This window comes from Chlamydomonas reinhardtii, chromosome 16 (genome assembly GCF_000002595.2).
Source record: "Chlamydomonas reinhardtii strain CC-503 cw92 mt+ chromosome 16, whole genome shotgun sequence".
NCBI classification, from domain to species: Eukaryota; Viridiplantae; Chlorophyta; class Chlorophyceae; order Chlamydomonadales; family Chlamydomonadaceae; genus Chlamydomonas; species Chlamydomonas reinhardtii.
In genome coordinates, this window is record NC_057019.1 from 6,932,081 (window position 1) to 6,954,707 (window position 22,627).

General features: G+C 66.2%; 1 protein-coding gene across 1 annotated transcript; it reads right to left on the minus strand.

The window, feature by feature from the left end:
- Positions 1-561: 561 nt before the first annotated feature.
- CHLRE_16g676981v5 (uncharacterized protein) lies at positions 562-22,115 on the minus strand. The gene is made up of 57 exons (XM_043071315.1): positions 21,630-22,115; positions 21,319-21,534; positions 20,153-21,141; positions 19,901-20,069; positions 18,702-19,757; positions 18,580-18,622; positions 18,232-18,461; positions 17,975-18,112; positions 17,790-17,867; positions 17,465-17,698; positions 17,241-17,321; positions 16,672-17,104; positions 16,076-16,564; positions 15,766-15,908; positions 15,645-15,695; positions 15,391-15,471; positions 14,940-15,269; positions 14,592-14,806; positions 14,192-14,489; positions 13,991-14,074; positions 13,810-13,901; positions 13,524-13,677; positions 13,242-13,385; positions 13,012-13,109; positions 12,777-12,858; positions 12,518-12,625; positions 12,161-12,324; positions 11,906-12,040; positions 11,649-11,748; positions 11,414-11,560; positions 11,170-11,316; positions 10,800-10,955; positions 10,536-10,679; positions 10,267-10,398; positions 9,977-10,126; positions 9,642-9,830; positions 9,322-9,501; positions 9,150-9,186; positions 8,861-9,045; positions 8,421-8,740; positions 8,100-8,340; positions 7,812-8,010; positions 7,555-7,691; positions 6,803-7,456; positions 6,205-6,667; positions 5,854-6,070; positions 5,511-5,721; positions 5,277-5,396; positions 5,008-5,121; positions 4,649-4,849; positions 4,303-4,533; positions 4,088-4,159; positions 3,743-3,960; positions 2,919-3,561; positions 2,259-2,773; positions 1,858-2,164; positions 562-1,698 (listed from the first exon to the last, which is right to left on the minus strand). The coding sequence occupies exons 1-57, from the start codon at positions 21,696-21,698 to the stop codon at positions 766-768; spliced, it is 13,767 nt and encodes a 4,588-aa protein (XP_042916212.1). The 5' UTR covers positions 21,699-22,115; the 3' UTR covers positions 562-765.
- Positions 22,116-22,627: the final 512 nt, after the last annotated feature.

Sequence of the window (22,627 nt, forward strand, 5' to 3'; positions counted from 1 at the left end):
CAGATGTGAGCAGGCGCTTGACAAGACGGAGCATGTGCCGGCCCTTTGCCTCACAGGCCCGCACTTCCTACCCGCAAAACCAACATTCGGCGGCGCCGTGAGAGTGCGGGGGAAGTGGGGAACGCAGTCAAGTCCAGGGAAGCTGTTAGACGTCAGCGGTCGAAAGCGATGGCGGTGAGCACAGCGGCCGTGCGCGTGTTGCTGGGGCTTGGGCACATCACCACACCTCCGCCGGTTAAACTCCTAGCGGGGCAGTGGCACACAGCTACATGGTGCCATGCCCGGCGGTTGATCGCATGGTACAGCGTTAGCTGAGACGTCGATAATGGCATAGTGTTTGGCAGGACTGACCTTGGGGTTGATAACTTCCGGTTACGGTTCGCGCCAGTAGTGAGTTGTGGTGCAGCAATCCCACAGGAAACATGCTCACCGGTTCGCGGAAATGTACTACCACCATAATGCATGACGGCCATGACACGGCGTTACAACATGGGGTTCTACGAGCCCGTACGCATTCAGCTGCCACCAGACAGTGGCTAAGACATGGCTGACAGCGGAGGGTAGTTGAAACGGTTACAGAACTCAGCCACCACGGCCAGTGAGTCAAGGGCCCTTGACCTGTGACATGACCAACAATACGGCATGCGCATTTCGTTTCCTTAAAGCATAATCTACAATCAACCGGTTTCTTTGCCACCGCATGCGTGCAGCAGGCACCACGAGCATGCACGCCTCTGCAGGAATCCTCACCCTCTGCTCACTGCCTCACAGTGCGCCGGTGCGCCACAGCGCCACTGCCAGCGTCCCCTCAGCGCGTTGCGCCGCCTCCTGCGCCTTGCTCACAAGCGCCTGCAGCGTGCCTCCATCCCACAGCTCCGCCTCTGCCCCAGCCCTCGCCCCCGCCCTGCCTCCCCCGCCACTTGCCGCCGTCGCCGTTGCGCTGCCGCGACCGCGCAGGAACGCCGTCGCGGCAGGGTCGGCCGCAGCGGCGACTGCAGCCAGCATCTGGTCCCGTATCAGCTCCCCATCCCTGCCGTACCCTGCTCCTGATGAGGCCGCCGCAGCAGCTGACGTCGGGCTTGCTGGCACGTCCGCCGCCGCGTCCGCCGCCGTAGCCATCGCCACCTCCAGCACTGCGAGCAGGTCACCCACACGCTGTGCCGCCTCCAGCGACGCCGCCACCGCTGCGCCGCTGGCGCCGCTGCCGTTGGACAGCGGGTGCGGCTGCGCCAGCAGCGCCCCCTCCTCCGCGGCGGCACCGGCGCCGCCTGTGAGCCCGAAGCCGGGCGGCGGCGCCTCGGGCCCCAGCAGGTGCCGGACGTCGTCTAGCGAGAGGCTGGTCAGCTGAGAGATGTCCGCAGCCGACATCGCCTCGCCGCCCGCCGCAGCGCTGCCGCTGCTGCTACTACGAGTGCCGCCACCTCGGCTGCTGCCGCCGCCACCGCCAGCGGCAGCTACAGCCGGCCGTAAGGCGGGCGTCCCTTGCGCGGGCCGGTGCTGCCGCAGGCGGTCTGCTGCCACATCCATGGCTGCCACCGCCTGCAGCAGCACTCGCGCCAGGCCGCGCAGGCCCTCCAGCATCTCGCCCGCGCGCCGGCGCAGCGCGGCTGCTGCGGAGGCGGCCTGCCGCCGCGCTGCCGCCTCTCGCCGAGAGCCCTCATCCAGCTGCTTGGTGGCTGCGGCCAGCATCTTGCGTTCCTGTGTGCGCAATCAAACAGAAGCATGCCGACAAACACATGCTGTGAAGCCCAGTCCTATCAAAATCAAACGACACGCATGGTGGCTTCGATCCGTGGCACCTGTGCGACACCATCCCACAAGCAAAAGTTGCTCCGCCCCATCGCCCCGCCGCCCCACCTTTTCCAGCTCCAGGGTGGCGCCCCGCAGCGCTGCCTCCCGCTTGGCCAGGTCGGCCTTCATCCGCGACGCGGCCTTGCGCGCCCCCTCCAGCTCTTCGCCGCCCGCCGCCGCCGCCGCGTCCCCGCGCTCCACTGCCGCCGCAGCTGCCTCCAGCTTCTCCCGCAGCTCCCGCACCAGAGCCTCCTTGCGAGCCAGGGTGGCGGCCAGGCTCTTGGCGCGGGCCTCGGCGCCGCTGTCGGCGGCTGCGGCAGTGGTTCGCTGCGAGGCCGCGGCCTCCAGCTCCTCCATGCGCCGCTTGGCCTCCCTGCAGCCATACGACATAACGCAGTGCAGTCTAGATGCAAGCCAACCGACCACGGGGTGGCCCGCACCGGCACTCGTGACGGCAGTCAACTCACTTGTGCAGGATGGTCTTGCGGTCCAGGGCAGCTTTTGTCTCTCGCAGCTTCGCCTCCAGCGCCGCACGCGCTCCTCGCTCCGCTTCAAGCGCCACAGCTGTGGCCCGCGCGCCTGCCGCCGCAGCCTCAAGCGCCGCCGGAAGCGGGTCAGAGTCTCCGCCTGCTGGACCTCCACCCAACCCAAACGCCATGCCATCAAAAGCATCGAAGCCAGGAGGCAGGGGAAAGCTGACACCAAGGTTGGCAACGGGTGCGACGCGTGGCGGCAGGGGCAATGGCGACGCCGCAGACGCGAGACCGCCAGCAGCAGCGCGCAAGCGCGCTGCGGAAGAGGCCGTGGGCGCGGCGGCACCAATGCCGGCAGCGCTGGCGCCTGCAGCGGCCGCGGCACCGTCCTGCGACACCAGACCCTGCAGTACTGTGAGCGCCTTCTGGCGGCGGGCGCTCTCTGCCCTGCAGCTCTTAAGCTGCTCGCGGCACACGCTGAGGTCGGTCTGCAGCTGCCGGTGCTCGTCCTGTCAGGCGGTGCAGGGGAGGACGGCCCGGGGAGTGGGACAAAGCATGATGCCAGGGTTTGACGGTATGCCCGTGCGGTTGCCCGATCGCAATAGTAAAGACGCGGAAAGCCGAAAGCTGCTCTACTGCTGCCTCGCAACTCACAGGTGAGATGGCGTCCGCGCGGGCCGTCGCCAGCTCCTCAGTCGCGGTGCGCAGCTTGGCGCGCAGTCGGGCCATGGCGCCACGCAGCAGCCCCGCCTGCGCCTCCGCACGGCAGCGCAGCGACCGCTCAAACGCCACCTCGCGCTGCGCCGCTGATAGCGCCTCTGTGCCACGCGCCAGGGCCACCAGCTGCGACGGCGCCAGTTGCGTGGGCTGCTGCGGCAGCGGCGCCCCAGCCCCACCCGGTCCCGCGGGATGGGCTCCTATGGGCTGCACCGTTATGTGCTGGAGCATGGTCGGCACCAGCACGGCCGCCGCGACACCGGCAGCTGCGCTGCCGGCGGCCCCGGCCACGCCCCTGCGGCCTGTGCGAGCGGCGGCCCTGCTGCCCGCGCCCCGCTGGCGGCGCAATGCTCTGTTGCCTGCGCCACGGTAGCCTCCGCCCCCGCCGAAAGCAGGTCGCAAGGAGGAGCTGTTGTAGCCCGCAGCTGACGCGTCCTCATCGCTGCCTGCATCCACACCATGGGCACGCTTGGCCGCACGCCGGCTACCGCCTGCTGCCGGCGCTGCACCCGAATCAATGTAGCCGCGGACGCGTTGCTCCAGCGCCGCCACCTCCGCCGCCTTCTGGCTTTGGTACTGGCTGCATGGCGGACGAAGCAAGCGCGACTAGGTTACGTGTTGACGTGCCCGCCATCCTGGCTTTATGAACCATGGACTTCTCCTTGTAGTACCCATCCCCAACGACCATCCCCTGTACCCTACCTCCCAACCCTTGCAACCCTGCCCACCCTGACCAGCTGCGTGTCCGGAGCCCTGCCCACCTGAACTGTGCCTGCACCATTTCCAACTCGCGGCTGAGCCCCGCCCGCTCCGCCTCCAACGCCGCCAGCCGGCCCCGGTACTCCGCCTCCAGCGCGCCCAGCCGCACGCCCGCCGCCTGCTGCGCCGCGGCCTCCGTGGCGGCGGCCGCGGCTTCCACGCGCGCGTCCGCCTCCTCCACCATGGCACGCCGCTCCTGCTCCATGCGCTGCTGCATCTCCTGTGTGCATGCATGCAAATTAGGGCCAGATGGGGGATTAAGGCATTGGATCAAGGCTGGCGGGCATGACATAGCGGAAGCACTAAATTCCACTTATGGCGTCCTGGGCATGCGCACGCAGCCGCACCTGGACATGCGCCACATGCCGCGAGGTCAGCTCCTGACGGTCCGCATTCGTGGCCGACTTGAGCTCCGACACCTGCGCACCGCGAGACGTGCGCATAGGCCAGCGTCAGAGAGCCACCCATTACTCCTGGTTTGCTGCGTGGCGCCCACCTCGCTATACCAGATTGCACACAAGCGCAGCCCCATGACACCGAGCACCGCAGTCGCACGAAGCACCTGCTGTCGTAGGTCCGTCAGCTCGGCAAGCAGTGTCTCCGCACGCCGCACCGCGGTCTCCGCCGCGCCCTGCAGGCCCGCCCGCTCGCGCTCCCACTCGGCATGGCGGCTGGTCAGCTCCGCCTGCAGCGACTTGACTGCGGCCTGGTAGCGGACCACGCGCGTCAGGGCGCCCCACCGACTTGCCTGCACGCTGCTCTGCGCAGCCTGCTGCGCCGCAGCGCTCTGTACCTGCGGAGGTGCCATTTAGGGGCGCACGTCGAAGACGTGTACAGGTCACGATGCGCTGCAACACATTGGGAAGGTGAGGCGCACGCGTTCTCGGGCGGTGGCGGTAGCCGCGCACCTGCATCTCCGCCAGCTGAGCCTCCATGTCACGCAGGCGCGTCTCGAACGCCACCGGTGCTGCAGCCGCCTCCGCCTGTGCCGCCGCCAGCTTGGCGACAAGCTCCTCGATGCGGGCGGCAGCCGCGGCCGCTGCTTCTGTCGCCCGCCGCTCCGCTCCCGCCAGGCGCATCTCCAGGCCCGAGAGCAGCTGGGCACGAGCCTGTCGTAGGTGTTCAGTATGGTTCACAACGACCCGGGCGTCATGCCGTGCAAACGTGTACGGTATCATCACAGCATGGTATGTTGTGCCGGTGCCTTGCTTCGGCGTGTTTGGCACTGTGAGGAGGCACTGCGTACCGTATGTCTGTCAGCTCTCACCCGCTCGGCCTGCTGCAGCTGCTGTCGTAGCGTGCTGGCCTCGTCGCGCCAGGCGGACGCCCGCTCCTCCCGCCGCTCCGCAGTGGCGCGCGCGGATGCAGCTGCGGAGTGCGCCTGCGCGCACCCATCGCACAGCCGTATGCATGAAGTTAAGTCCAGCGCTTGCAAGAGAGAAGGATTTGGAGAAAATGCCGTATAGACGAGGAAGTGATGAGGAACTCAGGGCGTAAGACGGGAGACAGAGCGTTTACAGTGGCAACGTGCCGCACCTCGAGGGCCTCATTGCGGAGCTTAGCCTCCGAGTCTCCCGCCTGCTGCGCATTGGTGTGGCTCTCACGCAGCGACACCAGCAGCCGGGCACGCTCGCCCTTCTCTTGCGCCACCAGAGCCTGCAAAATGAGCAGACCGCACTGTTATTATCCAATCCAAACCATTCACTGCATGTGAACGAACCCCTGCGGCCAATGCAGCCACCAGAACACCAGCTGGCAACAATCACGCACCTTGAGCACCGCCACCTCCTCGCGCTGCGAGGCGACTGCTGCGGCTGCCTGCGCCCGCTTTGTCTCAAGCTGCCGTTGCAGCGTGGCCGCGCGGGCAGCCGCCTCCGCCGCCCGGGCCAGGGCGGCGCGCAGCTCGCTGCTGCCGCCAGCGCCCTGGCCAGCCTCCAGCTGCTTGCGCGCCGCCTCGGCCCCCGACAGCGCCGCCTGCAGTCTACGGGCGTCCCACCAGAGAACCACAAAGGCGCAATGACTTGTTGCTGTTGCGCCACGGAACATTGAGGGTAACAGAAAGTGTATGCCCAGCGCGCCTCACAACGACCGGCGCCATGCACCACAAGCTTACTTGGCAATCTCAGCACGGCACCAGCCCAGCTCTTGCTCTGCATGCTGGCCGGAAACCAGGTTGCGCTCCGACGCCGCGGCCTCACGGGCGGAGGCCGAGGCGGTCAGAAGCGACAGCTGCGCCCCCAGCTCCTTGCTGCGCTGTTTCCATTTGTCGGCGCGCGCCTTCTGCTGCGCCGCAGCCGTGCTCATTGCGGCTGCCTGGGACTGCGCTGCAGCTGCGGGATGACAGTAGAAGAACACAGACATGTCGGTGCCTGTGGCCGTGACAGGGCTCCCCACAGACAGGGCTCACATGCAATCTCAGCACTGTTCCGTACGTCTGTGCGATACGTTAGAGTCTTTGACTCACCAAGGGCTGTCGTCATGGCGGCGGTGTCCACGGCAGCTGGCGCCGGTCCAGCTGTCTGCGGCATTGGCAGACCCGTGTGCAGCGCCGTGCCAGGCGTGGCGGTCGCCCAGCTGGACGTTGTGGCCGGGGTGTGCTCGGCCGCAGCCAGCGTAAACCTCGCGGGTGTGGTCGACGAGTCTACTGCCTGTTGCCCCGCAGTGCCAGCATCTGCAACGCTTCCCCGCGCGCCCTCGCCGCTGCCTCCGGCCGCTACGGCGGCCAGAGAGGCGAAGAGGCTCACCGGCAGCGGCTCAATGCGACGCCGACTGCCTGCCCCAGCAGGAGCCGCCAACTGCCCGGAAACTGCAGCGGCGGCGGCTGGAGCGGCGGCGGGAGGCCCCGAATGGGCGCCGTCCATGACCGTGCGCAGCTGTGCCAGCGCGGACTCCATGTCTCCCAGCTCGCTGGACAGCGCGTGCATCGCCTGAGATAGCGACAACAGCAGTTGCAATGGTGAGTTCAGCGAGGAACGCTAATCACATACGACTGGGGCTGCCCTGGAATTGCAGCGTGGGGACACTGTGTCACAGCGGTCCCTGCTAAGCGCGCACTGCCGCACCTGCTGCACAGTCGACGCGTCCACAGGGCCCGTGGACGAGCTAACCGCCCGCTGCACGCGGTCACACATGGCGTGCAGCGCAGCCACGCTCTTCTCAAGCGCCGCCGCAGCCGCCGCCGGCGCACTGCCAGCCGCAGAGGCTGCTGTTGCAGATGTGGTAGCGGCAGGTCGAGCTGCGGTCTGCAGCATCGCCACGCGCGCGCGGAACGCCTCCAGCTCTCGCTCCATGCGGCTGCAGCGACTGGCCAGCTCGTCACGCTGGCGCTCCGCCGCAGCGCGCTCCTGCTGCGCCCGTGCCAGCTCCTCAGCCTGAGCGGCGCTGCCGCGCGTTGGGGAGACCGCTCCACCACGGCGGCGTAGCGCACTGGATGGGTCAGCAGCACCAAGCAGCGCCGACTGCACGGCCTGTGTTAGCCGGTCCATGGCCGCACTCAGAGCACCAGGCGAGAGCTGAGAATCGGGCCACGAGCCCGAAGTCACGCTGTCAACGTCGGTGCAGGCAGCACCACCCGCAGGGGCGCGGCCGCGGGCAGGGCTGCCCCCGCGCCTGGCGGCTGAGGACATGGCGGGCGGCGCGGAGCCGATGCGCCGCAGCAGGCCGTTGGCGGAGCTGAGGGCGGCCGCCAGCTCTGCATTAGCAGATGCCAGCTGATCCTGCGATTGCAGCCAGAGAACAGGCTCAGATAGTGATTGTTTTAGTCATGAATGAACGCTTGTAGCATGGTTTTCAACGTCAAGTGATTTCAGCGCACCTTGAGGCGATCGAGCGCGGCCGGGTTGCCGTGTCCGCCGCTGTGCCGTGCTGGCGGCGGAGCAGTGGGAGGCCTTGATGGCGCCGGAGGCTCAGTGACGGGTATGGCCACAGCGGCGTGAGCCTCCGCCAGCGCCCCTGCACACAACCACACAGCAGGAGCACATAGACCCGCGTACCGTTCCATTACTTGTTTCTACCGTAACCTCACTAACTCCCCGCCCTTCACCAACAAGCATGCAGCTCCTCGTTCCGTACCGTGCAGGCGGTCGATCTCGGCCTGCCGCCGCGCCAGCTCCAGCCGCAGCTGTGACACCTGCGCCGCCAGGTGCTCCGCATCCGCAGCGGCCCCGGCGGCGACTGCGGCCGCATCCGCAGGGGGCGCGGCATGCTCGCCTGGCGCACGCCTGCCAGCGGCCGTCCCAGGGCGCGATGACGGCACGCCTGGTCCGCCACCCTGCACACAAGCCAAGCGGCGAGCAAAGTCAGTCATAACTTCAGCGTAAGAAGCCGTAGTTCAAGAGCCCAAGCAAGGAATCGACCCACCCTGATGGGCGAAGGTGAACGGCTCCGGAAAGCCGCGCCGCGCGCGCTGCCGGCCGCCACCCCGGCCCCAGCTCCAGCACCGGGACCTGCTGCCGCCTGCCTGCTGGCTTCGGGCAGCTCCATGAGCGCCGAGCGCCGCCGCATCTCCTCATACGCCTGGCACTTGGCCGCCAGCTGCTCCTTGAGCTCGGTGATGCGCTCATCGCGCTGCATGAGCTTCTGCCGCAGCTCCACCTCGTTCCTGCAAACACGCAGTGCGTGGACACGCAGTTTGCGAAAGTGTTCACACTGTCCCACGCCGCCATCGCTAGCTCTACTCACCTGGCCACCGCCCGCATCTTGCGCAGCGCCTCCGCCTCGGTCAGCTTGGCCCGCACCAGCTCACGAGACAGCCCCGCAAAGCCCTGAGGCTGAGCCTGCTGGCCGTCACCTCCCGGCGTTGCGGCGCCGCCAACCGGCACACGCCGCGCGCCGCCGACGGAGCCACCCAACTGGCGGCCGCGGCCAGGCGCAGCGGCGGTGTCCGCCGCCGCCTTCTCGATGCGAGCGAGTGTGGCCTCGAGGGATGCCACTGCCGCACCGGTCACGTCGCGGACGTCTTCCAGCTCTCCCACCTGAGCCTGAGCCTGCGTCAGAGCCTCCTGCACATGCAACGGCATACGGAAGATGTGGGGAGGATTGGGCGAGGCAAGTCAGGCGAACTGCGGGCCCCAGCGCAGCACAGGGGTCAAACAGCTACGACGCTCCGTCGCAGGGCGCACCTGGAGTGCCTCAACCTGCGCGGCGAGGTGCGCCGCCTCGCGCTCCGCCTTCGCTGCCCGCGCGGCCACCTCTTGCAGCTGCGTGGCGTCCACCTGGCCCTGCAGCGCCGCGGACACGCGCTGCTCCACAGCCGCGTCTGCAGCCTGGGCCGCCTCCGCAATGCGCTGCTCCACCGCCTCAACATCTGTTCAGGCAATGGTGCAGGCGAGCTTGCATGCCGTGCTGGAACATGTCTAGAAGGGGACACCGCGCACACACATGTCGCATCCGGGAAAGATAACAGCTTACCTTTGGCGGCCAAGTTGTGTGTAGCCACCAGGCGTGCCTGCACGGAAGAGAATATTAGAACGTTGTCCCATCACAGTCAACGCACTCCGAATCCACATCCAAACAGACGTAGCTTGCAACAACGCCCAGTCCCGCGCGCCAGGCGTCAACGCCAACCCTCCATGGGGCCCACCTGCAGCTCCCGCAGCTCGCGCATCAGCAGCTCGCGGTCCTGCTCGTGCGCCTCGCTCAGCTGCTCGCGCAGCGCCAGCAGCGCCGCCGAGCTCTCCGCGCGGACCTGCGACAGCAGCAGCTCCGACGCCGCCACCTGCGCCTGCAGCTCCTGCAGGTCAGACTCGCGGCGCTCGTGGGCCTGCACGGAGGCGCATGTCGAAAAGAAAGGAAGCTTGAAAGGGACAACCGGCAAATTACCCGTAAGTGCAGGCAGTCGCGAGAGAGGCGGGGCTGTCTGGGTGTATGCAGCTGACCACAATCGGAAGATGCCTTGCTCACCTGCTTTGCGCGCAGCTCCGACTCCTGCAGCCGGAACATCTCGTGCGTCTGCGCCACCAGCTGCGCGGACAGCCGAGCGACCTCCAGGCTCAGGCCACTGGCGGCAGCACCGCCAGCGGTCAGGGCCGACAGCGGCTGGTTTGCGGCCCCGCCCTCTGCGCCTGTCGGGGTGCTGGACACCGCCGCCAGCTGCAGGGCACCAGGAGCATGAACACCAGGCAAGGCGGGAAACCTCAGCCAACATCAGCGTTTAGCCGACTGGAGGCATTGCACGTAACACGCCCCTGCAAGGTTACAACCGTGATGATTGGGTAATGCTTGATTGCACGCCACACCTGTTGCTGCGCCAAGTGTTCCACGGAGTCCTCAGCTGCGCGCAGGGACGCCGCCCGAGCTGCTGCCAGCTGCTGCGCTGCATCGCCTCGGTGCCGGGCTGCGGCCAGTGCCGCCTGCAGCTGTGACTCTGATAGCTTGAGGGCGCACACCTGCAGAGCAAAATCAGCCGAATTCCAGCCGTGTCCAAGGCGCACGTGGGCCGTGCTGCCTATCCCCCAAAAGCCATCCCACAGTCTGGCATCATTGTGCAAAGCGAGGGGTGCAATACCGTGTTCCCGCCGTGCCGCACCTCTCTGGCCAGCGCCATCACTTTGTCCTTGACCTCGGGCCGCGCCAGCAGCGACGACACCTGCGCGTCCCAGTACTGCCGCAGCGCCAGGTCCCGCTGCGCCAGGGCCGCCTCGGCACCCAGTTGCAGCGCCTGCATAACAAACACACCACGGACACACATTTGCCTTGCGGCTACACACACCTGTGAAGAAGAACAGGTATTCACAACAGCAATTGTGTCCAGCTAGGGCAACGCAAAGGTCTGCAGGCGACCAAGTCAGCGCCCACCTCAGCACAGCCTGAGGACTCCATTTCCGCCGCCGCCAGCCGCGCCGCCAGCTCCTTGCGTTCCGCGCCACCCGCCGTCAGCTGCCGCTGCAGAGCGGCGATGGTGGCGCGCGCCGCCGTCATTGCCGCCTCCGCGCCCGCAGCCTACAAAGTGTGGACACATGGCAGTTACTGGTCGTCAGTGCGTGCAGGCTAGCATACTGCTTGCTGGGCGCCGTGATGCCAACAGCGTCGAAATGCGGCATGTGTCAGCGTCCAACGGACCTGGGACGTGGCGACGACTAGCTTGCCCATGGTCGCGGTGAGCCGCTCCTGCAGCGCGCCCAGCTGACGGTCCTGCAGCGCCACCACCTCCAGAGCGTGCATGGCCGCCTCCTCGCTGCGCCGGGACACGCAACGCTCCAGCATCTGTACCCGCGCCTGCGGAGCCGGAGTGTTGTGGTGGTGGTCGCCAATGCAGCGTTAGCCGTGACGAAGTAAGAAGGTCCAAAACAACCGTCGAACCGCTGTTATGCATCAAACGGCGGCCCACTGGAGGTATTGTCGAAGCGCAACGTGCCAATTGCTGCACTATGCTCTAGCGTGGCTGCTCTCTGTATCTCTGGTGGTGGCTGCTGTTGGCGTTTTGACCCACCTGTGCCACCTGCCACTCGCCGGTGCGCTGCTCCAGCGCCGACTGCAGTCGCTTCACACGCCCCCACGCCCAACGGCTCTCCTGTCGGTACACGCGGGCGTCGGTAGCGGCGCCCAGGAAGGAGCGCTCCGACTCCAGCGCCAGCATCTGCGAGGCGGCCAGGCGCGGGTACGGCTGAAGGCCATGGATGAAGACCGGCGGTGCGGTACGTACGGTATAGCAACAGCCGCAATGCAGAGCTTACCTTGAGGCGCTGCAGTGTGGCGACCACCCAGCAACTCGCCGGGGCACTGGGCTCCACAGCCAGCGGGCCGCCAGCGGCAGTGCTCTCGGCGGCGGGCGCCGGCGGCACGCGGGACTCAATCCATGCTACCACCTCGTCCAGTGACGCCTGCATGACGTGCGTATGTCCTGTCACACTGCCGCCGTAACACGAAGCAACTCAACTGCGCATTGGGCAGACTACCGGTAGTACATACCTGGAACTTCTCAAGCCGAGCTGACTGGGCATGGCCAACTGCTACGCCGCTGCTCTCGGCCCGAGCCTGCCGCACTGCCGCCGCTGCCTCCTCACGCTCCCTGCAATCCATCAAACCATCACCAAGCGTACACACAGCACGCCTTGTGAGCAACATCGGCTCCATCGCGCATAGGCCTGAACCCGCGGTGTTGCGCCCCGCCCCTTGCTCATACCCCAAACCACCCAGCACAAACACTGAGGCCCGGCACCCCGCACCTGGCCAGCTGCTCGGTGTGCCTCGCCGAGCAGTCGTTGAGCGCCCGCCGCACCGCCTCCAGCTCGCCCTCCACCCGGTCCAGACGCGCCTGGCGGTCATCCAGCTCGCGGGCGCCGCGCAGCGCCTCGGCATCCCTGATGTGGCGCAAACGACAGCGTCCTAAGTTACAGGGTCCAATGCAACATCGGTGTCGCCTGCCCAAAGCTGTCGAGCATCGTCAAGTGTTGTCACCGGCAGTCGGCGCACCTACCCACCTGGACCGCACGTCAGCGCGCGCGGCCGCCAGCTCGCCCTCCAGTGTGAGGCGGCTGGAGGCGGCGGCGGCCAGCTCCTGCTCCAGCCGCGCCGCCTGCTGCTCCAGGTCCGCCACCTCACCCTGCAGCTGATGCACCGCGGAGCTGCTGGCGTCCGCGTCGGCCTGCAGGGGTCCAGCCATGGGGTGCAGGTCGTGTCGGCCGGACATGGGGTGCGGAACACACGTGTGTTGGGTTCAGGGTTGCATGAGTGTAAGGGCTCCCTTCCGGAATAGAGAGACGCACAGCATTGACATGAGGGCGCGCGTCAAGTGCTCGACTTCGAGGGGCTCAGGCCCAACATGCCACGGAACGCACCAGCAGTGCCTGAGCTCGCTGCTCGGCCACGCTCTCCCGGTTGGCTGCAGCCGTGAGCTGCGCCGTCAGAGACACGATGCGCTGCTCACGCTCTCCTTGGCTGCCGGCCTGCGGGGGCAAACGAATGACAGGAAACAGTTTGTGTGTGTATGTGTTTTGTGATTATAGGTGTGCGTGTTATGAGGTGCACAGCCGAGGGGGAATGAGGGCAAGGGCATCAGGCGATTGAGGCCAGCACTGGTCATCACTCAAGGTGTACCTGCAGCACCTCGACGGTCTCCATGAGGACGGACAGCTGGGAGCGGCGCTCCTCGGCCTCAGCCTTGGCCAGCTCCGCAGCCCTGCATGGAGCAAAAGCATGCGTGGTTTCAGTCCGGACCCCAGGTTTTGGGGCCGTACAGCGCGGTCCGTGGTCGTGTTTGCTGCAGGGAGCAGGAGACGAGGTAGGTTCCAGCACACGGAATGACACTCCTGCGGGAAGTTATGGGCCTCACCGCTTGGCCTGCCGGAGCGCCTCGTCGGCTGCTCGCCGCTCATTTTTAAATTGCAGTTTGGCTTTGCGCAATTCTGTGCCTTGAGACGCCAGCTCGGCCTGCAACCCGCAAAAAAAGGGACAACGCATACGCGCGACCAGGCATTCATATGGACACAAGACTGCTGCCGTCCCAACTATGCCACCCTAAGCGGATGCTAAGCTGCTACCCGCTGCACCCATACTACGCACCCGTGCCTCCGTGAGCTCTGCCTTCAGGTTGACCATCTGCGCCTCAGCCTCCCGCGCCCGCGCCTCGGCGTCGTCCGCCGCCCGCTGCGCCTCAGCCACCCGGCGGCCCAGCACAGCCGCCTCCTTGCCCATTGCGCCCTGGACCTGCGTGCCAAAGCGCAGGAGCGAGCCGCATGCATTGATTCCCTTTCCCTTTCAAACACGAGTGCACCGTACCGTATCAACCCATGGCGCATACCATCCATGGCGCAATGCTGCCCAGAGACCCCGGCTCCCGATTACCTCAATGGCCTTGCGAGCCGCAGCGTCCTCCTTGGCTGCTACCTCCCGCTCGCAGCCAGCCAGTCGCTCCGCCGCCAGGTCCAGCTCCCGCACCCGCTCCGCCAGCTGCTGCTGCAGTCGTGCCACCTCCAGCTCGCATGACGCCTTGGCGTCCCTGTGTGCGCACGGTTTGACACGCACGGTTGTGGCAGCATTTGTATATGAGCGCAACACTAGCGTAGCAGAGGCCGATAAGGTTTGCGTGCAAGCGCAGTTGGGAGGCGACCCAGGCAGTCGCGTCACGTACTTGCAGGCCCGCAGCTCCGCATCGATTGCTCCCAGCCGCCGCTGCACCTCTGCATACTGCTGCTGCAGCGGCTGCTTGGGGTTGGGCGCTGCCTGTAGTCACACACCATCAACAAGTGTGTGCCATAAGATTTGGTGCTGTGCAACACATGATGGGCAGCCCCACAGCACCAGGAACGCACCTGCTTGAGCCGGTCGAGCTCGGCCTTGACGGCCGCGGCCTCTCCTTGCGCCTGCTCCGCTACATCCACTAGACGGGCAATGACCTGGTGAAAGCACACACGTGGGGAGCAAGATGGGTGCGCGCATACTTGTTACATGTCATACGCAGCACGTTTGTTGCGAGGAGCAGCTCGGTATAAAATAAGCCCCACAATACACACCTGCTGCTTGCGCGCGATGTCCGCCGCCTGCTGCCGCAGCTTCACCTCGAGCCGCGCATCCAGGACGTGGAAGCTCACGGCGCCACTGGCGGCACCACCACCGCTGCTGCCGGCACCCTCAGCCGAAGGGGCTGGCAGCCCTCCGGCCGGGCGGGCGCCGACCGCCTGCGCTGCGTGATGCCCGGCAGGGCCAGTGTCTGGCGGCGAGGCTCCTGCCGTGACGTCGTGCAGGAAGGGCAGAAGGCCGCCGTAAACCTGCGCCTCGCGCAGCGCGGCTTCGCACTCCTTCAGCCGCAGCCTGTGCCACGCAACACATGGAGCGCGCACGTGTCAGGACCAGAAGCAAGCGTGCCGGGGCGCCCAAATGGCATGCAGGCGTCAAACTTATACTCAGCCCCACCTGATCTCGGCGGTCTGCGTGTTGGAACGCTGCGTGGCCTGCTGCGCGAGTGCCAGCTCCGAGCGCAGCCGCGACTCGCGCCGCACCGCCGCATCCGCCTCAGCCGCCGAGCGCGCCAGCGCCTGCGACGCCTCGCCGCCGCGGGCGCCCAGCCGGGCGACCGACTCCTCAAGTGTGCGGATGCGCAGGGAGCCCTCCTCGCGGGCAGCGCGCACCTGCATGAACGGGAAACGGCGACGCGATTGTAGCACTTTGCTTGTTGCTTGCTATGTGGTGAGCAGAGCCAACCCCGCCGCCAGGCATGCATCTGCACGTGAAGGCAAAGCCTACAGAAGGGCCGCCCCGCACCTCGGCCTCCAGGCGGTCGCGCTCCCTCTCTGCCTCGCGCCGGACGCGCCCCGCCTCCTCAGCTGCATCCGCCGCCTCCTTCAGCGCTGCCAGCAGGCGCGCCTGCATCACCGCCACCGCCGTCTCTGCCGCGTCCACTGCCTTCTCCAGCTCCGCCTCCCGCGTCACCGCATCACCGCCCAGTGGCTGGCCAGTGCCCGCAACCGCAGTGGGCATCGCCCCCGAGGACATGCTGGGCTCCTGCTGCACGCCGACGTTGGCAGCCGCTCCCTGACCAGGCGTGCTGCTAGCACGGGCGGCGTAGGCCGGCCCCAGCAGCACCGGTAGAACCTGTGCCGCAGTTACGATTGTTGATTGACGGTGTTAGATATTTTGCCACCAAAGTTGATAGCAGGCAACTTTGTTGGCATGTGTTTTGCCACTGCATGTCTGGGCAGCACTGGCCACTGACCTCGGGCTGCGAGGCAGCCACGTGGTCGGTGAGCCGCTCCAGCTGCTGCCGTAGCTCCGACACGTCCGCGGTGTGCAGCTCCTGCAGGGGCGGGTGTCCAGGGGTCGGGCCAGCTTGCAAGGGTTTGCTGGTGCGGTGCACATGCCAGGATATGAAGGCGCATGCACATGCCCTATTGCTATCACTACTTCAGGAGTGGTTACGACCTCCTCCCTTTGGATGGGCTAGGGGACATACCCCTGCAACCCACCCACCTGCAGCCGACCAAGCTTCGCCTTGGCAGCTTCCACCTCGGCACGTGCCACCTGGACATGCGCACAAGGATATTACTGGCATGATGGCGGTTGGGCCCTTCCTCTTATCCGCCGCACCCACCTGTTCTGCTAGCACAAGGTCGCTGATGCGCCCGTTCAGCTTCGCCGCCGTGCCCCGCGCCGCCTCCAGCTCCTGCTGCAGGCGCTCGTGCTCCAGCGCCGAGCCCACCATGCTGCGGTGCACAGCCTCCAGCTGCTGCTCGCCTGTGGACAGCGCGTTGCGAGACCGACCAGGTAAATTGCTTGACAGAGTTCTACACGACTCGCACCAGGGTAGTGCGTACCTGAATCCCCTACCGATGCATTGCAACGGGGAATGGCTATGGAGCCAATCAGGGCGGCCGAGCTGTCTTGTGCCACCCACCACCCACCCTTTCCAGCAGACTCATGGGCAACGGCAGCGCGGGCTTCCACCATGGACAGCCGCTCCTTGGCGCCCCGCAGCGCCGCGTCGCTCCTGGCCAGCTGCCTGCGCAGCGTCTCAATCACAGCCGCGTCCTCGCTGCTGCCTGCACCACCACCAGCCACAGCCCCGCGCTCGCGCTCAGCCGACTGAGCTCTGCCACCGGCCGGGCCGCTACCAGCGCCTGCACCACCTGCCGCCGCGCGCTCACGGGACGGCGACAGGAACGCGGCCGTACCGCGGCCGCCGGCGCGGTACGCGGGCCCTGGCGAAGCCCCTGGTGACCTTGCCGACCTGGCACCTGCGCCTGCCTGGCCGCCAGCGGCACCGGCCGCCCCGTGGACGGCTAGCCGGGCCTTCAGCACCTGTAGCTGCGAGCCCAGGTCAGCCACCTCGATGTCCCGTTCTGCCACCAGCGCACGCAGCCGCTCGAGTTCAGCCTGGTCCCATGCGCGGCCTGTGTGCCGAAAGAAACGAGAGCGGTCGAAGGCAACAGTAGACGTCAAACATTGTTGCGATGACCAGACAAAGAGCGTACGCACGCGTAGCCCTGATAATGGTGGCATGGCTGCTTTCCCTTGCCTTTCTGGGATGCAGTGGTAGACGAGAGCTGGCGCCTCAGCGCCTCCACCTCGGCCTGCAGGCGTGCGTTGGCGGCCTGAAGCTCTCCGAGGCGTTGCTGGCCAGCCGCACGGCTGGCGCCGGCGCCGCCTTGGCCGGCGCCCGTGGCTGGCCTGCCGCCTGATGCGATGGCGCTGACCAGGTCTCGAGGGTCAGCCGCCATGCCGGCCCCGAGCGATACATCCAGGAGCTCATCATCCTGTCCCGCAAGCAGCGCGCCGCCTGGCTGATGCCGGCAAGCAGCCTGGCGGCTCGTGCCAGTGGACTCTGTTGTGCGAGGACGGGGCCTGGAGGCGCCCTCGCCGCTACCGTGTTGGTCGGTGGCGGTCTGCAGCTCCGCAGCCAGCTCCAAGATCCGCGACTCGAGCTCGGCCACCTGTGGTGTTTGGCATTCCACACATCGCAATCGGGCAACCCGTACGATATGCCCGCATCAAACATGATACCATGCGCAACCCATGTGCACAGTACGAATTGACCTGGACCCACAGGCGCGCGGCTTGCCCAGCTACCTGGCGGCGGTGCGCGTCCGCCTGCAGCCGCATGGCCTCGGCGTGGTGCTCCTGCAGCGACACGCTCCTGGCCCGCAGCTCCTGCGCGTCACAGACATAGCATGCACAAGCATCCATATGAGCGCCCCGGCACGTCCGTCTCAGCACCTGGCACCATCCATGGAGTCGCAACGCGGCAGCCATTCTGGTAGTAAGGATACGGTAGTCCACATGCCCGTTCCTACCTCAGCCATGGCCAGGGCGGTGTCGACGTGGCCGTCGCGCTGGTCAAACAGCCGCCGCTGCATCGCCTCGACGCCTGCCGCCATGGCTTCCGCCTGCATCACGCGGTGCTCAGCTGCCGCGAGCTGCTGCTCGGCCGCCGCCGCCCGGTGCTCCGACGCCGCCAGCGCCTCCTGAGTTGCCAGTAGCTCGACAGCGAGGTCATTGCCGTCAGCCAGGCGCGCCTCCAGGTCAGCCTGGGGACATAAACATGGAAAAGCAAAAGATGGAGTTTGCTTGTGGTGGTCGCCACCAAGCATGGGTGCTGACACACTTCCGTTCACTCACGATCATGAGGTCTGCCTGCTGGCGATCCCGCTGTGAGGTCTCCACCAGCGCCTCCTTTTGCCGTAGCACGGCTATCACCTGCATGCATGGTTGGAGCGACACACCGTCACACCGTCACACAGTAGCCGTTGTAACCAAGCGAACACTACGCTGGAAGTCACCGGAAGTTGAAACCCCAGACACACCTGGTCCTCTGCCGCCTGCGCCCGCTCTTGCAGCTCCGCCACCTGGCCCCGCAGCCGCTCGCTGCCTCGCTGGAGGTCTTCAACCTGCGCCTCCAGCTCCTCAATGCGCTTGTCCTTAACCATGAGCATTTCCAGCGCCTGCGGTAACACATCCGCCAAGAGCGGCACGCTTAGGACTGTCCTGGAATATGTTTTGCATACCTAGGTGATGGTGCAAGGCCGATATGCAGCAAGGGCCTTTGCCTCCTTGCACCCACCTTGCGGTTTCGGTCCTCTTGCTGCGCCTGCTCCTTCCGCACCGCCGCCTCCACTGCTCGGGTGACCTCCGGGTGCCGCGACTGCAGCTCCAGCTGCAACCGCCTCAGCGCCGCAGACTCCTCGCGGCTGGTCTGCAGCGCTGCCTCCGCCTCCGCCAGTCGCGCCGCCAGTGCCGAGCGCTCGTTGGCAAGGGCAGTGCGCTCCGCGGCCACCTGCTCCGTGGCAATGTCTGCGTTGTTCCCAGACAACCCCACGATGCGTGAGAGGATGGCGTGCGATTTGCTTCAGTCTATAGCAGCGGAAGTACCAGGTGTCTGTCACAGGGTTTCCAAAAGCACGCGCGGTACCTTTTCGTGGCGACGCCGTTGACGCCAGCTGTGACCTGGTCGTCTGCAGGAAGGAAGATGCAATGGTTTGGGGGTCAGCCACGCTCACCAACCGACATGCCAACAACCGCCCGTGCCCGCACCTGCAGCTGTGCCTGCAGCGCCTTCAGCAGCTCCTCCTTGTCTTTTAGCACCTCCTGTTGCTGCTCGATGGTGCGCCGCATGGAAAGCTGCTGCCGCTCCATGGCGCGCAGCTGCAGCTGCAGCTCCAGGGCGTCGGTGTGACCCGGGCTGGCCGCTCCAACACCGGTTCCGCCACCGCCAGCATTGGCACTCGCGCCGCGCACAGCGTGATGCAGCACATATGGCGACGCGAGTGACGGCGACTGGGTCGCAATCCGGCTGCCCACGGCCGCCGCGGTGCTGACGGGGTCGGTGGTTGCTGCGGCAGTCCCAGCAGCGGCAGTGCCACCACTCATGCGAGTGTATGGCGAGCCTACTATAGTGACAGCCGATCGGCTGCTGCCATAAGTGCCAGGTTGGGTTGGCGCCGACGGCGCAGCAGGTGGCTGCGCCGGCGCTGGTGCATTGCTGCGCGCTGCCTGGGCGCTGAGGAACCGCCCATACTGGCGCTGGCCTGATTGCAAGTACGATGCCGGCGGGGGTGGCTCCGGTGCTGGCTGCTGAAGCACCTGTGGCTCCTGCACTGGCGGCGCGTGTTGCGCTTGGCCTGTGTTAGCGCCAGTGCTGGCTCCGTCTGTCCCTGACGAGGCCTGCAGAAGCGCCGCAGTGAAACGACGTCCGCCACTAACGCCCGCACTCGCGCTGCGGTCAAGGCCCTGCCCGCTGCCGGCTGCTGCGGTTCTGGTAATGCCCGCCCGACGCGCCACAAGTTCTGCAAGTCGGTCACGGGGCGCCAGCAGCATCGCCTCCGGACTCCTGCTCCTGCTCCGGCTGCGCGCCGGCTCCCGGCCTCTGCCGCGACCTGCTGCACGCGCCGCATCCTCGCTGGCCGCAGTGTCCTCCAGCTCGTCGTCGGAGGCCGAGTGAGCGGCTGCTGAGCCCGTTCGTGAGTCACCGCGGCGCCAGGGAGGCATCGGCGAGGGGCTGAGGGAACGGTCCCGCAGGCGGTCTGCCTCCATGCCCAGGGAGTCCAGGCTGTCGCGGAGGAGGTGCAGGCCCAACACGCGAGTCTCCTCCTGCACACAGCCAAGGTGGACAGCGAGGGCAGGTGTAATGAATGGCGCTTCACTATGCACAACCGCTATGCACGTGCTGGCACGATTCAAGCCCAATGCAAGTTGTCACTTGATGCAGCTCTGAGAATGCCATATGCACTTGCCTCAATGAGCTGCTGAGCCTGCTCCTCGTCCTGTTGTGCGCGCCGCTGCGAGCGCTGCTGCTCCTCCTGGCGCCGCTGCTGCCACTCCGCCCTGCTCATGCCGCCGGGCCCGGTGCCCACACCACCCAGCAGGTCTCGCACCTCCACGGGACGAATGAGCAAAGGTTGCCTACAAACGCGTGGAAGGTAATCAGTTAGTGAATCACATAACCTGCAGTAGAAGCGGTGCATGCATGGCCCAGCCATACTCACTGGGGACTGCTGGACGCGCCACCGTATCGGTTGCCCTGGACGCTGCGCCCAGGGGACTCGCTGTCGCGGCTTGTCCGGGCGTCCTCAAGCGAGCGGAAAGGAGGCAGCGGCTGCACTGCCTCACGCTCTGGCAAGCTGTCACGGCCGGCCCGCGTCTGCTGGAAGGAAGGGGCTTGCTGCTGCCGCGCACGCTGCAGCAAGGGGTGTGGGTTCTGCTCAGCTGTTGCGCCCTGCTGCTGTTGTTGGCCGCCGGTGTACGGCACAGGCACAGACGGCAACGCAGGCCGAGGCAGCGGTGCGGTCCTATCGTCACGCCCCGGCGAAGGCGGCAGCGACTGTGACGGAGCACGAGGTGGCCTGGACGGTAGGCTGAAACTGTTGCTGCCGCCCGGCGCCTGGGCTCCGCTCATGACCATTGCTGCTGCGCCTTGCGAGTCCCCTGCAGCGGCCTTGCCACGCAGCTTGCCGAAGTCGATGGAGGCGCTCACGCCCAGCTGCTCGCCGAGCCGCGCAATGCCGCCACTCGCAAACGCACCGCCGCCCACATTTGCCCGGTCTATCGCATCGCGCTGCACGTCCTGAGCTCCAAACTCCATGGCGCTGAAAGCCGCCCCCTTCTGCGGCGAGCGCAGCCCCGAAAGCGCCTGCCGCAGCCCGCCGCGCACGTGCTGCGGCGGCGATTGGCCGCCACCGCCCGCCTCCAACCCTTGTGCACCCCAGCCGCCGCGATTACCGGTGTCAGAGCTGCCTGTGGGCCCCGGCGCATAGCGGCTGGGGTCCCCGCCACGTGGGCTACTGGGATCCGAAAAGCTGACACTCTTGGTCACCGCGCGGCGTGGGCGTGTGGGCGAGGCCGGTGGGGACCGGGAGTGGCCTGCGCCCCCTGCAGCTGTACCGCCTGTGGGCCTGGCCCGAGCGCCCGCGATCTGGTCCGCCCCATCTGGCATCATATAGAATGTGGAATGGAACTTCTGGTCGAAGTGTGAGCCCTGCGCATGCAGGTGGGAGCGTGGCGGTGTGATTGGCCAATGTCACCCAATGGCGGTCTAAGCTTGCATGCCGTGCTTGCATGCCCCCGGGCTCCATTCATGTACCGTGCGATGCAGCCCCCGCGCTTCGGCCATCCAGCCCTGACACTATCCTTGAGCCGCCCCGTTCCAGCCCACCTTGATGTGGAACACGTCGCGGTGCCCCTGTTCGACGGCCTTCTGCCGCTGCGCAAAACGGAGCACACGGAGGCGCACCTCCACCGCAGCCGTCTCCTCTCCACGCAGTCGAATGGTGCCGGGAACTACAGTGTATCGCTCGCTGCTGCCAGGCTTTACGGTCAGCTCGACTGGGGCCCGCAGCGTGTTTGTCACACGAAGGGTCTGCGTGTATACCTGCGCAAGGTACACAAGGGTTCCAACGTCGAGACTGGTTCATTGCGTAACGAGACATAGCGCTCCAGCTGCTCCTTGTGCGTTTGCCTGCATACCTGCGACAGCCTGACATCGCGGAAGACCAGCTCCTCCGGGTCAAGCTGCACAAAGGTCGTCGCGGCCATTTCGTCGCGAGGTACCTCGGAAGCTTAGCCGAGGCCCTTGCAAGCTATGGTATCCATAAACGCATCTTATACAAGGACTTTGCCATAGGGGGGGGCCTTTCTGAACAAGTCGCTGTCTCAAGCTGTTGGAACTTTAATACTGAACGAGGATGCTTGGACCATTGCTCAGAAGTCAAAAGCGCTTGAAATGGTGAAGCAGCTTTGCAATTTTCACCCGGTTCGAATTCGCAAATGAACAAAAACACCATGCAGCGTCAGGCTGTGCTGCTGCTGCCTAACCCCTCACAGGTAAGGCGGTTATGTTCGTGCTCTTGTAACATAATCATTCTACCAACTGCGGGCACCGATGCAGTGTTCTCGGTCGCACATGCACAGTTGCTTCTCTGCTCAGAGTTTCTGCTCAGAGTCTGCGCACACGGGTATACCATGTGCATAATGTTTGCGGACCTGGAAATGTTATGGAATACCTGGCGCAACTGCTGGCCTCGCTGTGACACCATTGGTGCCCGGTTTCCTGGTCAAGCGGGACAAGCCGTGCGGGACAAGCCGTGCGCGTGTCCTTAAGTCCCAACCCTTACAGCTGGACGATTGGGCAGCCGTCTGTATGCACGGAGGCCCAGAGGCTAGTGCTGCTGTGTTGGTGGGACAGCACACCGCACACGCGGCACACACGCGTACCGGTCCAAGAGGGCACGCAAGAGAGGGGTCTCGCCGCCCGCTGCAAGAACCCTCAATGAGGTCAACCTTGCAAGAGAGAAGCATTACGACATGGCAGGGAACAGATGTCCCGGGTGCTCTTGCACCCATGCAGACTCGGCTGGGTTTCGGTGCGCACCAAGCTTTGTCGGACGTGCCGCCGCGGCCCGAGTCCGTGGCGGTAAGGCTCGCGGGGGGATGTGCCAACAACTCGCGTTGCAGCATCAGCCTTA